We start from the raw sequence: 14974 nt of genomic DNA, 5'->3' as shown, positions 1-14974 counted from the left end.
CCTGGTTGTGAATGGGGAGCTGTGGTTTCTGGAATGGATGCGATTGTGGATGCAGCCTTCTTCGTCTTTTCCTGGCACTATCTCACTAATGCGTGAAACAGTAAAGTATGAAATATTGATGATAATAATAATAATAATAATAATAATAATAATAATAATAATAACAATATCAATGCCTAGAGTAAATTCCAGGTTAAGTAAATGATCAAAATTACATATTTGTTTATATTCCTGTCACATCTTACCAGTTGTCCTTATCAATGACTGTTTTCTCCTGCTATAGGCAACAGCACCAATGGGAGACACTGGCCCACACCCAAATGATGGATGAATCCTCAGGAGAAACTTGCACGTTACAGGACCCACAATGTGAAGGGCTCTTTGACCAATCATGGTGAATCTCAGTATCGTAATATATTTTCACTCACCTTCCTTGAGACTGGCAAGCCTTGAGCATCAACGATGGTTCCCGGTGAGGGTATCTCCAGCCATGGGCCTCCCTCACTTCCGACAGCTGTACCCATAATGTCCACAATTGTACCAGGTTTGTGGAGTTGTTTACTCACCTGGCTGGACACAGACGTCCCCAGGCTGTCTACCATACTGCTGGGTGTGGCAGGTGGCTGAGGCTGGTGGTGGGAGGACTGTGGGATACCACCCCCATAGCTGCTGCTGTAGGGGCTATTCTGCTCCCAGTAGTTCTGAAGTGCCACAATAAACACATATTAAGTTATCACAACATCCAAGGGCCTTACATCATTGTATGGAAGGAAATCTCACTCATTATTTCAGCAAGACACAACACATTTGTAATACCTGTGAATAAGCCTCTTGTCCATAGGGTGATGTGTTGTTGACAGGGACGGGTGTGTGCATGGCTGGTGGCATTTCAAAACGTGTGTGTGGATGGAAGTCCTGATGATGCTGGGTAGTTGTTGAATATGCACCACCTGGTGGGTACATGTGGGTTGGGGGAGGAGCAGGTGGAGCTTGTGAATTGAGATGAGGGGCGCCATGACTGATAGGTGGCCCCATCACATCTAGAAAATCACCAGTAATTTTATGGTACACTGTCTTGATACAGAGTCAGTATCTTTTCAAATTTTGAACCAGTCATCAGAACAAAAAGGTCTCAATACTACTGATCAAATAACCATAATATTCAAGTCAATATCAATATAGATGAAAACTTTCTCCATAAACACAATTTTAAAATGTATAATCAAAGGAAAGCATATGTTTACCTATGACTTTGCAGTATCCATACACTAAAAAATAAGGGAATCACATCATAATAATAAATCCTTTGCCTCCTTTGACAAGCAACTTAACCTAAAATACTTCTTCCTGTTAATAGCTATAACCTTTAAATTGCTTTTCTTATAATCCACAAAAATTAACCACATTCCATTAAAAACTTAAAAAGTTTTCAGTATTCCTACGACAACTTCAAATAAAAATCCACAAGACATATAATCCCATTAAACTAACTGCATGAAGCATGACAGGAGCAGCAATCTTTGTAGTTTAATGTTCAAAACCTCAAATACAACCCGGTGTGCACACATGGCTAAAGATTTTTCATGTCCCCTACACTCACCTGGTCTGTGATAGTAATCCTGCGAGTAATGGGGAGGTGGTGGCACAGGTGATGCCATGACTGAAGGAGTCTGTCCTGAGCTGTGACGTCCCCCACGTTGCTTCTTGCGGCCTGCTGCAGTCATTTCTGCTTCATACTTACGACGCATGGTTGAATTCCAGTGGTTCTTGATGGCATTATCAGTCCTACAAATGGGGTTTTGCTGTATAATCCTCCTATCACATTCAAGTGCATAAAAGAATCTATAACTATATCTCTGATGCCTGTTCTATTCTGGAGGGGTTGACCATGACAACTCAGTCTCCATAACTAGTGAACTACAGTGCTGCTTTTAATAGGCTACTGACAGAGGGCAAGTCTAGCACTGTGTTTGCAAAGGCTCCTACCTAATGCTCCTACTAGCTACTTCTACCTAATGCTCCTACTAACTACTACTACCTAATGCTCCTACTAACTACTTAACCTATTGCTCCTGCCTAATGTTCCTACCTACAACATCTACCTTTGGGAAGGAAAAGAATCTATGAACATTACATTTCCTCTGAATATTAGTAATCATGATTCAGGTCATTTTAGATCAGCACAAACCAATGAAAAATTTATCCAATGTCAAGTTGTCAGATATGAACTCAAGCACCCCACTTACAAGTATTCCTTTAAGGGACATCCATACACCTGACATGAGATTGGAAAATCCGGGGCCTACAATGCAACTAACGTGCATTACCCAGTCCGCCATAAGCTACTACCTTGAATGCAGCACCTAGCTGCCACCTGGAGCACCACAACAACCCTGGAAGTCTCACCTCCCTGGGATCAACTTGGCAATCTTGGCCCACTGATTCCCCCACTGCTTGTGCGCCTCGTAGATGATGCGGTCCTCCTCTTCAGTCCAAGCGCTCTTCTTGATGGCTGGGTTGAGGTGGTTGTGCCATCTCTCGCGACACTGCTTACCTATGCGCCCCTTGAGGTGTTTGGCAATCAGTGTCCATCTCTTCGGGCCATACTTCTCAACCAGCTCAATGACTTTCTCATCCTCCTGGAAAGGGTTAAGAGAAACAAGACATTATTACATTCCGGTCTCTGTACACTGTAAAACATCGTAATATTAAGAAAAACAACCAGAACATAGTCTTCACCAAAATTTTGCCCTAAACAAGTTTTGGCTCTCTAAAGAAATTTTGCTTCTTGCAACAGCCATCATATTCGAATGTGTTTTTGGTCACTTGACACAAGTTCGCATTAGACCATTCCAAGACCATTCAATAAGTTTGGTTCATACCTGGCCAGAAGTTGTATATGAAATGCTGACAGATGTAACAGACAATGGGAGAAGTTCGCCAAGCACTTTGACGAGATGAGCTTGAAAAGGAATATGGGAAAAACTTGATTAATAGTCCACGAAAAAAAAAAAATCTAGCTTCTAAATAAAATCTGTGGTGTTGCCAGACCAATTTGCTACAGGTTACACTGTAAATGATGATCACCTTCGGGCAAGGCTTCTCTCACTGTCAGTGGAGGATGAGGAGTACATACGGTCTTATTAAAAGAGTCTTCCATAAAAAAAAAAAGTTCTTCCTTGCTTACGATGGAGCACCTCATCGAAGCTACAGGAGTCCCATCAAAGAGGTCATGGAGCAGTACATTTACACAATACATTTTGTTTACCATGCAAGCAGAGAGAGAGAACATTTCCATTTCTTATAAATTCCATTTGTATTGATTCTACAATCAATTCTTGCAAACATATTACATAACGGATGCTGGGATTTCAAAATTTGCTAAAAGGGTTTGTTGTTTGGAAGGAAGGGGACTTATAAACAACTAGAAACAAAAAGATGTGCAAACGCACAACGCTGGGGCACGCACCTTTCCAGATGCTGCAATATCAAGGACAAACAAATAAAAAAAAAACTAGGTCGATAAAATGAGAACTTAGGGGAATTCTGCGAAAAAATCTTAATGGACAAGTCTGTGTGACACTGCTGACGCTGGGTAAATATGGAAAACATGTGAAAAAAAAAGCCAAATATAGTATTCCTGGATGCATCGCCAAACATGGCTCTGGGAGGCAATTATGTCCTCTGGCTACAAATAATTCCTGGATGTCCTTGTACCGACGACATTTCGTAGCCATTAAGCCGAGCCAGATTTATGGATGTTGTGTCCTTGTGTCAAATATAATTCGAGGATTGTATGCCTTCTGCCAATTATAATTCATTGATGTTATGACCTTGAGCCCAATATAATTCGCTTAAGTCCTTGAGCCCAATATAATTCGTGGACGTTACGCCTCTGTGCCACACAAAGTTCGTGGATTAACGTTATGACTTTGAGTCAAATATAATTCTTGGATGCATGTCCTTGTGCCAAATATAGTTCGTGGATGGTTCAATTTTGTGGCACCAAATCCGTTAATGTTATGTCCTACGCCAAATAAAATTCATGGAAGTAATAAACACGTCCTCTGTTAATGGCCATGAAGATGAGGATATGTTCTCTTCCATAAGTAATCCGAGGAAGTGATGCCGTCTCCCCACGAAATGTAATTCACTCCACCAAAACAAGACACCCCCACAATGTTACGGGCAGAACCAGCACCACAATTCATCTGCTCCACCGTGAAGTTTATATATCAAGTCTCCGAAACCTTATCTACATCTTTCTTTTAAAGGGGGAGAGAACCGCTGCATAATGAGCATCACCTAAGAACTTTAGCGACCAACGACATGGCAGATCTAACAGGAAGAGAAGTGGATAAGAAAAGAGGAGATGAAAGAAAATATGGGGGAGAGGGAGGAACTGTAGCTCTGATACGGCAAAAGAATGAGGAACTTACTGGTATGTATGAGGTAAGATGATGGGGAGGGGAGGGAGCTGTGGCTGCCTGGGGCGTATGGCATGGGGTGATGGTTAGGGAAGGTTGAGAGGGGGGGGGGAGAGGAAGACATGGGGAGGGGAGGGGTATGATGACTGTATGGTGGAGGGGGACGTTATGTTACACAAACACCATCATCATTCATTCTCTCTCCCAGTAGGTGGGAGGAAGCCACCGGCCAGGGAGGGAGGGAGGTATATTACCGGTGCTCCGCGCCGGGGTATAGGAGGAGGGTGGCCACGACTGCGCAGTACGCCAGCGCCGCTACTCCTCGTCCTTTGAACGAGATTCCTCTCTTTTTTCCTTCCTTCCTCACCCACACCAGGGCTGCTGGTGTTCAGTTCTCTATAATGCAATCTTATCTCACGCATAACCTATGAAAGCAGGTAACTAACACGTCTTGCTCTGGTTAGCTAAAATTTCCTCCCACCAAGCGACAGCGATGCAATTTAGCCAGACCATCCACTGAGAGCAACGCTCTCCTACCCTTATGCCACCAAAGCCACGGTCGTGAGGCATAGGGAAACTTGTCCCGGGGGTAAAACAAAGGCTAGATCACATTCCTAATGAAATGGCCAACATCCTATCCAATCATCGTAACACACTACAGTATTGCGATCAACAACTATGCTATTTCATTTATGAAAATATTTGATCCATTAATATACATTCCTATCAAATACTACGGCGACATCCCACTATGCATGAATAATTGACTACAGTGTTACATCAAAATATCCCTCAAAATCAACAAACATCCTTCTATACAGCAATGGCTCTAAATTACACCGTACGAAATTACCATAATTTGCCACTTATCTATGCCAGAGACTTTGCTAAACCAATGCATCCAATTAAATATTTATCATTCCCATAAACCGTAAATATATCCTTAAAAAATCTTGTATCATCCCACGAAATTATAATACCTTCGGAAAATTCATAAATCAAAAGTATCACATTAATTTAACACTGTACATCATCATACAAATATTTACAAATCTAAAATTAATGCAAAGTGTATACACCCTCGCTACATTCTGGCCTCGCTGAAGTACTACAATGAAATGGTAATATAATCTTTAGCTCAAGAATTACGATTAACCATAGCATGATGACGTACACTAAACTGTATTTGAGCAAAGTTTGCCTTTACCCGTTAGAAAAGAAAGTTATTTCACTCAATAACACTTCGTTAGATTCCTGCTTTCCTATCACTTTCAACTTCCCTTGCAAGCCATTATCCATAATACCTCCTCATCCATTCTCGTTAAGTCAAAGTACTTAATTCCCCGCTCAAATGGCCACAAATTACTGTCACTCATTAACTCCCCCTGACATCAGTTACCAATTCCCATTAAAGCCTATTAAACCAATTATTCCAAATGGCATAATTCGGGGAAGACTCTAAGTTCACGCCAGAGCCTCCTGGTAAAATTTCGCTTCTAAAATCAATACCATTATATATATATATATATATATATATATATATATATATATATATATATATATATATATATATATATATATATCCAATACAATCAAAGTTTCAAGAAATTTTCATGTTATAAACACGCACTGTAAAATCTCACGAAAATTTGCAGAGCTATATATCCGCGCTATTGCAGAGCTATTTACCCCCACGTAATGGAGTTAGGCAACTATACGCACACCAATACAATACTATTATATTTCCTTTTAAATAAAAAAGGGAGTAAAGTCTCCGTACATATATCCCTCGGTAGTTAAGGAATCATTACAACTAAACCAGGGTACTGCGTGGTCACTTTTGGGTAAACAATGTCCAGACTGCACCCCCCACCCCATCCATCCCCTCACGCCGACTTCACTGCTATTGTTTGAGCTTTTGTTACCAGGATACAATGATTCGTCCAAACAATAGCTACTTAAAATGACCTCCTGTTTCCCGGGGATTTGTGGCTAACTTCGAGTAAGGTGCGCCTTAAATACATATATATATATATATCACTTAAAAACCAGTCTGCTCACATATTAAATATCTAAAATGCGTAAAATATCTATCCTTCTTCAGTGAATAATGTATATTGCTATAAAAGCCTATCAAATACTCAAGGATGCTGACTTTATAGGATCTTATTTCATAATGTACAATGTAAAATATAAGCGCAAATTTCTCATCGATAACCAACGTTAATTGTTCCTTTCCCGCCACCACGTACATGTAACACCATCTCCTCCACCACGTACATAACAACATCCCCGTAACGCGTACAAACAACCCAGGCAGCTACCCACCAGCGAGGTATATCATCAACACTACTTGCCAAGGTATATATCAGTGAGCGAAGGTTGCAAAATGAGCCAGCACTTCATTAGCTCTCAAAAGTCACCACTTTGCCTTTAGTAACTATGTTATCCTTCTGCCCCCACAACCCCACACGTGGACAGAATTCATTCCCCAAACATACTATCTCACTCCCACACACACAACATGCAAAACGTAACTCACACGATTCCTTCTTCCAAACTCTACAAATTTCCAGCGTTGAGCGCTATGCGCTGGTCCTGCTGTCTGGATAAAACCTCGTGATGTATAGCTCACTTGCTCTTCACCATGTACAGACAACACTGCTACATTTAGTGGCAGACTACAGCCTCACGCAACATAGGTTGGTTATCATGTATAATATCATACCGTATATACTATCATGTTATGATATATCATGTATAACATTATACCGGACATAGTATCATTGGTCAATGAGTAGGAATTTATTGTACGGTACGGCTTTTAACTGAAGTACCCCAGAACATATACTACAAATACTTATATTGATTATCAATACAAGTATTTTCTTTATAATACCCACTGTTGATGATAGTGTTCTTATCTAAGCAGTAAAGTACAAAGCACCCACAGTCTTTACATATAAATACTTAAGTTATAATGAATATAACAAAACTCTCCCTCATACACAACATATCTGACGTGTGGATCCTCGACCAACTGACGTTCAAGTCTTCCCTAAATTGTATCTCATCTCTGGTACAAGTCAATGGCTTCTACTGATTCAATCACACGCATATTCGACAAAGTTAATAACCTTAGAAGCGAAAATGCGCATACAGTACAGCGAGACCTTTCTCCTTTAGGAAATGGCTGTGACCATGTGGGGGAAATACACACAGTCTTCATCTTGGCCAAGATACATATGAAAAAAACTGTGCTTAAATCACGTTTTTTCTGAACAAAACGAATCAGCATCTGAACTGAGCCACAAAGCTTGCTGCTGCACCTAAACCAATGTAATTACGTCCAATTATCCTGTTGGTGGTGACACAAGGCAACGTCGTGGCGTGTGCGATCTTGCAATTTGGACATCTCAAAAAAAAAAACTCTACCATTGGGGGATTACCTATGAGAAGAAGCATCATAATCATCCCCAGCTGTGAGCATATTTACACCCGCTGTTGCTCTACTGGTCTCCACACCAAGTTAAAAGCTGCACGGTGGAGAATTCTCCTGTTTTCACGTGCATTATACTGCGTCAAGACGTACACATGGGCGATCTTGAACGCCAACATGACAGCATGAAGGAAACATCATCCTTCACCCCCCTCACCCTCACCCAGGGGGACAGGAAGGAGGACAGAGGGACCAAGTCGACAACAACCAAAACTTCCCGCTCTTTCCTTCCTGGGAAACTGATGACGTCATTCTCCTCCCCTCCTCTACACCCCTACCACCACACACACACACACACACACACACACTACCGCAGTGACAGTGCCACTGCGTAGTACGCAACTGGAACATACGTTAGTGCTTGAGAAAGGGAGGAAGAAAATTCCACGTATATGGAGTGAAGACACAAAAATAAATATTACGTAAGAGAAATGCGTGACTAAGGCGGAGAAAAAAAACAGTCGTTGGCATCGGGCGCGGCTGGACCAATCAGCGGGGGGAAGCGGCGGCAGCGTGGGAATGGCGCCCGAGTTTGAACACACCGGAGACGCACACGTGGCTAAAGGTACCTCCCCTTACCACTCCCTCACGGCCAGCCTCCCTCCCTCTCACCATTTCCTCCTCCTGCTCATCTCCGATGCACCGCCGCAGTCAACCATCGGTCAACATCGTCCACTAACACGAGCGTGTGCCAACACCCGGCCCAGTCTACGGGGTACGATGACGTCATCATTATTTCAAAACGTAATGACTCCGTCATACGTAAGCGAACGGGTAGGCGGAACAGACCAGAGATTATTTCACTTAAATGCAGAGACTGTTTCAGTAATTCCTTCAACATGCCATCATTTAGGACAATAATGGTCTGACACACGAACACTAGACCCCAACCAGTCCAGCTGGGCATAAAACGAATACATAAACATAACTGATTCACTCAAGCCATATTACCGGGTGACAAAGAATATAAATAAAATATAAATTAACACATGTCTATTAGCCATACATCTATAGCTTTTTCTGTTGTTAAAATAAGTGAAGCACACGAACAGAAATAAAAAAAAATTACGTCTCACAATGGATAATTTTTTTTAATCGTTCATCCACCAAATTTTCCCCTCATACAATGACGTCACCAACAGTTGTTCACATGTTAGTAACTACCGTGGATGTTGTTCCATCATCATCATCATCATACAATGGCTTTCCTCCCACCACCAGGTTACCCACAATGCAGTCATACACACGACCAACCTCATACTAGAGTATGACGTAATACCATTGTTCCTGTGTTATATTTCATCACTGTTGAACTTAGCAATACTAACAAAACGGATATTGCTCATGTGTGAAAAAATAAAGCAATAATATATATATATATATATATATATATATATATATATATATATATATATATATATATATATATATATATATATATTATATATATTTTTTATACTTCGTCGCTGTCTCCCGCGTTTGCGAGGTAGCGCAAGGAAACAAACGAAAGAAATGGCCCAACCCCCCCCCCCCATACACATGTATATACATACGTCCACACACGCAAATATACATATCATATATATATATATTATCCCTGGGGATAGGGGAGAAAGAATACTTCCCACGTATTCCCTGCGTGTCGTAGAAGGCGACTAAAAGGGAAGGGAGCGGGGGGCTGGAAATCCTCCCCTCTCGTTTTTTTTAATTTTCCAAAAGAAGGAACAGAGAAGGGGGTCAGGTGAGGATATTCCCTCAAAGGTCCAGTCCTCTGTTCTTAACGCTATCTCGCTAATGCGGGAAATGGCGAATAGTATGAAAAATATATATAATATATATATATATATATATATATATATATATATATATATATATATATATATATATATATATATATATATATATATATTCGCCATTTCCTGCTTTAGCGAAGTAGCGTTAAGAAAAGAGGACTGATCCTCTGACGCAATTTTTTCCATATATGAATTAAAAAAAATGAGAAGCGAGTTCAAAACCACAAGGAACATACATTGTCAAACCTGAGTAATTGTACGAAAGCGTTTGACACGTCATGTTTTGTTTCCTTATGGTTTCAACCGCACTCTCTCTCTCTCTCTCTCTCTCTCTCTCTCTCTCTCTCTCTCTCTCTCTCTATATATATATATATATATATATATATATGTGTGTGTGTGTGTGTGTGTGTGTGTGTGTGTTTGTGTGTGTGTGTGTACATATATGAGAATTTCTAAAAATAAACCGCATTAGTGGCCCCTTGAAAGAGCCCCGGCTGTCCTTCACGGCGCCCCTGTGGGAGCCTCAGTGGAGCGGCCCAGGTGGGGAGGGGAGGGGAGGGGCGATGATTCACCCCTGTACAGGAGGACGTGGCGGACCAGGGGAGGAGGGCTTGGGAGGGGCGGGGGGAGAGAAACCCCCCTACTCAATTTTGGAGGATGCGTGTGGTGATTGGGAGAGGGGTGTGGTGGGTGTATATGTGGCGTAGGCAGAGGGGAAAGAGGGTGTGGGGAGGATACATCCTCCTTCCACCTTCCCCAGCCTGTTCTGCTCCCTCCCCCAGCTAGCTAGCCAGCCAGCCAAGCCAAGCAGGCAGCAGCCTCGGCCTGGGCCTGGCCCACACTCCTGACCTTCAAGTTAGCTGGAATTTCATGCACACCGCACTGCACGCCCATGACCCTCCGCCCCCCCACAATCGCATCCATTTATCGATCTACCCATCTATCTATCACCCCCTAGAGATAGAGAGATAAGGTGCGCATATCCTACACTGTCGCAGAAGGCGATTAAACAACCAAGGGAGAGGTATTACAATCCTCTCCTCTCCTCTGTGTCATCACTTCCTAAATTGAAGGAACGGATGAAGAAGTCAAGGAAAGATTGCCTCCCTAAAAAGGCTCAGCCAGCCAGCTGTTCCTGCTGTCACCTGGCCCAGTGAGGCGGGCGAGAGAGAGAGAGAGAGAGAGAGAGAGAGAGAGAGAGAGAGAGAGAGAGAGAGAGAGAGAGAGAGAGAGAGAGAGAGAGAGAGAGGTAAGAGAAACGCACACACCTTCACAGACGTACGGCAGGTGGCATAAACATCTTTACAGAAATCTCGCTCAACTTCCCGACGCATATCAGACGTGTTGACGACCCGCATCGGTTTAATCAAGTCTCGCGTCGTCGAATACCGATCCTTTTTTTTTTTTTTTTTTGCGAGGTGATTCAGCATTGGATTGTCCACGCCAAACCTCGGTCACCAGGGCATTATACGAGTGTAAACAGAGAGTCAGTCTACCGCGGAAGCCTGCCATCCACACCAGTGGACCATCCTGGCCTGGGTCTGACAGCGGTGGCGATAGCGGGCAAGTGCACATACGCACGCCGGCGACTCCGACGCTACCCTCCCTCCTCCGCCTGACTGGGTAAGGAGGCAAATGACAACCTCCCTCACACACACACACACACACACACACACACGGCACCATACGCCACATACTGTGCTGTCTCTAAAGTTTTACACTATGCATACATGGTACTTACTACAACGTGGGCATTACCATCACACACAAACAACTGTTACATGTACACAGAGGAAAGGGATATTCCCATATATATATATATATATTTTCCCCCATACTATCCGCTATTTCCCGCGTTAGCAAGGTAGCGTTAAAAACAGAGGACCCAGCCTTTGAGGGAATATCCTCACTTGGCCTCCTTCTCTGTTCCTTCTTTTGGAAAATAAAAAAAAAAAAAACGAGGGGAGGATTTCCAGCCCCCCCCCCGCTTCCTTCCCTTTTATTTAGTCGCCTTCTACAACACGCAGGGAATACGTGGCAAGTATTCTCTCCCCTATCCCCAGGGATTATAATATATATATATATATATATATATATATATATATATATATATATATATATATATATATATATATATATATATATATTTTTTTTTTTTCTCTTTGTCGGTCTCCCGCGTTTGCGAGGTAGCGCATGGAAACAGACGAAAGAAATGGCCCAACCCACCCCCATACACATGTATATACATACGTCCACACACGCAAATATACACACCTACACAGCTTTCCATGGTTTACCCCAGACGCTTCACATGCCCTGATTCAATCCACTGACAGCACGTCAACCCCGGTATACCACATCGCTCCAATTCACTCTATTCCTTGCCCTCCTCTCACCCTCCTGCATGTTCAGGCCCCGATCACACAAAATCTTTTTCACTCTATCTTTCCACCTCCAATTTGGTCTCCCTCTTCTCCTCGTTCCCTCCACCTCCGACACATATATCCTCTTGGTCAATCTTTCCTCACTCATTCTCTCCATGTGCCCAAACCATTTCAAAACACCCTCTTCTGCTCTCTCAACCACGCTCTTTTTATTTCCACACATCTCTCTTACCTTTACGTTACTTACTCGATCAAACCACCTCACACCACACATTGTCCTCAAACATCTCATTTCCAGCACATCCATCCTCCTGCGCACAACTCTATCCATAGCCCACGCCTCGCAACCATACAACATTGTTGGAACCACTATTCCTTCAAACATACCCATCTTTGCTTTCCGAGATAATGTTCTCGACTTCCACACATTCTTCAAGGCTCCCAGAATTTTCGCCCCCTCCCCCACCCTATGATACACTTCCGCTTCCATGTTTCCATCCGCTGCCAGATCCACTCCCAGATATCTAAAACACTTCACTTCCTCCAGTTTTTCTCCATTCAAACTCACCTCCCAATTGACTTGACCCTCAACCCTACTGTACCTAATAACCTTGCTCTTATTCACATTTACTCTTAACTTTCTTCTTTCACACACTTTACCAAACTCAGTCACCAGCTTCTGCAGTTTCTCACATGAATCAGCCACCAGCGCTGTATTATCAGCGAACAACAACTGACTCACTTCCCAAGCTCTCTCATCCCCAACAGACTTCATACTTGCCCCTCTTTCCAAAACTCTTGCATTCACCTCCCTAACAACCCCATCCATAAACAAATTAAACAACCATGGAGACATCACACACCCCTGCCGCAAACCTACATTCACTGAGAACCAATCACTTTCCTCTCTTCCTACACGTACACATGCCTTACATCCTCGATAAAAACTTTTCAATGCTTCTAACAACTTGCCTCCCACACCATATATTCTTAATACCTTCCACAGAGCATCCCTATCAACTCTATCATATGCCTTCTCCAGATCCATAAATGCTACATACAAATCCATTTGCTTTTCTACTACTTATATATATATATATATATATATATATATATATATATATATATATATATATATATATATATATATATATATATTCCTATGAGTCCACAGGGGAAATAGAACACGATAAGTTCCCAAGTGCACTTTCGTGTAATAATCACGTTTGCCATACCCGCTCTTCATGTGAGAAATGTTAAGACCCACCTTCAAAAGATTACCCAACAACACCTGCTCTGGCAACCCAGGGCGATCAGTACCGGAACGAGATGAGAAAGACAGGAGAAAAAATTATCCCTCATTCAATAGCATGATTCTCATACGGTGCCAAACGCTCCCATGGGCGCAGCGTAATCGCCATGAACACCAACCACCTCAGCGTCACAAGAGGTGTTAGCAGTGACGAGTGCATGTGTGTGTCTTACGAGAAGATACATACGACCCGGATGATCCCTGAGAACCACATACACATTCTGGTCGCAGACTATGGCTCGATCGAATCCTGGTTGCGGCAGTCGGTTCACAGTCAATCCAGCTGTTCATCCCCCCTTAGGGGTTGGTCGATAAAATGGGTACCTAGCTCAGGCTAGGGTATATATATATATATATATATATATATATATATATATATATATATATATATATATATATATATATATATAATCATTAATGGGATGACCTTGATGAGGACCTCAGCCGCCCGTGGCGTCTCAGATAACATACAAAAATAGCACAAACCAAAAGGAGAGAGAGAGAGAGAGAGAGAGAGAGAGAGAGAGAGAGAGAGAGAGAGAGAGAGAGAGAGAGAGAGAGAGAGAGCTCTAGGACTACATACCAACACATGATGAGAGGCGGTGCAGAGGGCCTGAGCCAGTGGAGGGTCGGGGGTGCCCCCCCTCCCCCAGGGGTGCGGGTAAGCTGGCTGGCTGGCTGGTGGTGGAGGGGGAAGGTTGGGTCGGGAGGGAGGAGGACGGGTGGAGGAGGAGGAGGAGGGACTCGAGGGTCACCTTGGAACAATGAGGTGCAACTCTCGACCTCGGCCCACCCTCAGTGCCGCACCTCACCCCGACACTCTGTAACACATCACTCCTCACACGTACACTATGCACGTACGTACGTGCACGCGCGCGTGCGTGCCTCTGACACCACGGGCGTGCCACGGAAGTGGGGGAGGGTGAGGGAGGCCCTAACCAACCCTCCTCATAACCAGAGGTGGTGACCCGACCTCATACCGGTGCCTCACTCACTCACCACGGCACCCGTGCCAACACCCACATCAGCACCCCCAGCTGCCCGACACAAGTGACCTAATCTCCACCACCAACATGCAGATTGAAACAACTTGGTGCGTCAAGGTACCGCACCTAAGCCGCTCTACGGACGTAATAACAACAGCAACAACAACAACAACAACAACAACAACAACAACAATAATAATAATAATAATAATAATAATAATAATAATAATAATAACGATAATAAACCCGTTTATTGAAGCCAACAGCAGCTCTAAAGTGTACATGATGCAAACACACACACATACAAGAAGGCCGTAAAAAAAGATGCGGGGTTACGAAAAGCAGCTTTTTCCACGACCACAGGGGAGGGGCAGTCTACTGACGAGGTTCACAACGGCTGATCAGGGTGGCGGTGTTCTGGTATACGGGTCCGTGTGAGCGGGGACGGCCACAGGGCGACGGTGGTGCCAAACTGCATTGCCACTCGGGGAGGTGGGATCTCTGGTGACGGTGTGCGAGGGTGGCGCAGCAGCTCCTTCCCAGGCTGCTGGATAGGGGTGTAGGGGAGGGTTA

General features: G+C 43.4%; 1 protein-coding gene across 1 annotated transcript in view; it reads right to left on the bottom strand.

Annotated features, from left to right (window-relative positions):
* Nucleotides 1-14974, bottom strand: part of LOC139748277 (uncharacterized) — a 111162-nt gene that overhangs the window by 17416 nt on the left and 78772 nt on the right. Inside the window, 4 exon segments of the mRNA XM_071661249.1 lie at nucleotides 429-701; nucleotides 817-1040; nucleotides 1601-1785; nucleotides 2407-2639. Of these exon segments, the coding sequence (XP_071517350.1) occupies nucleotides 429-701; nucleotides 817-1040; nucleotides 1601-1785; nucleotides 2407-2639 (915 nt within the window).

Source organism: Panulirus ornatus, chromosome 73, assembly GCF_036320965.1.
Source record: "Panulirus ornatus isolate Po-2019 chromosome 73, ASM3632096v1, whole genome shotgun sequence".
NCBI classification, from domain to species: domain Eukaryota; kingdom Metazoa; phylum Arthropoda; class Malacostraca; order Decapoda; family Palinuridae; genus Panulirus; species Panulirus ornatus.
This window is presented reverse-complemented; position numbering and strand designations above follow the sequence as displayed.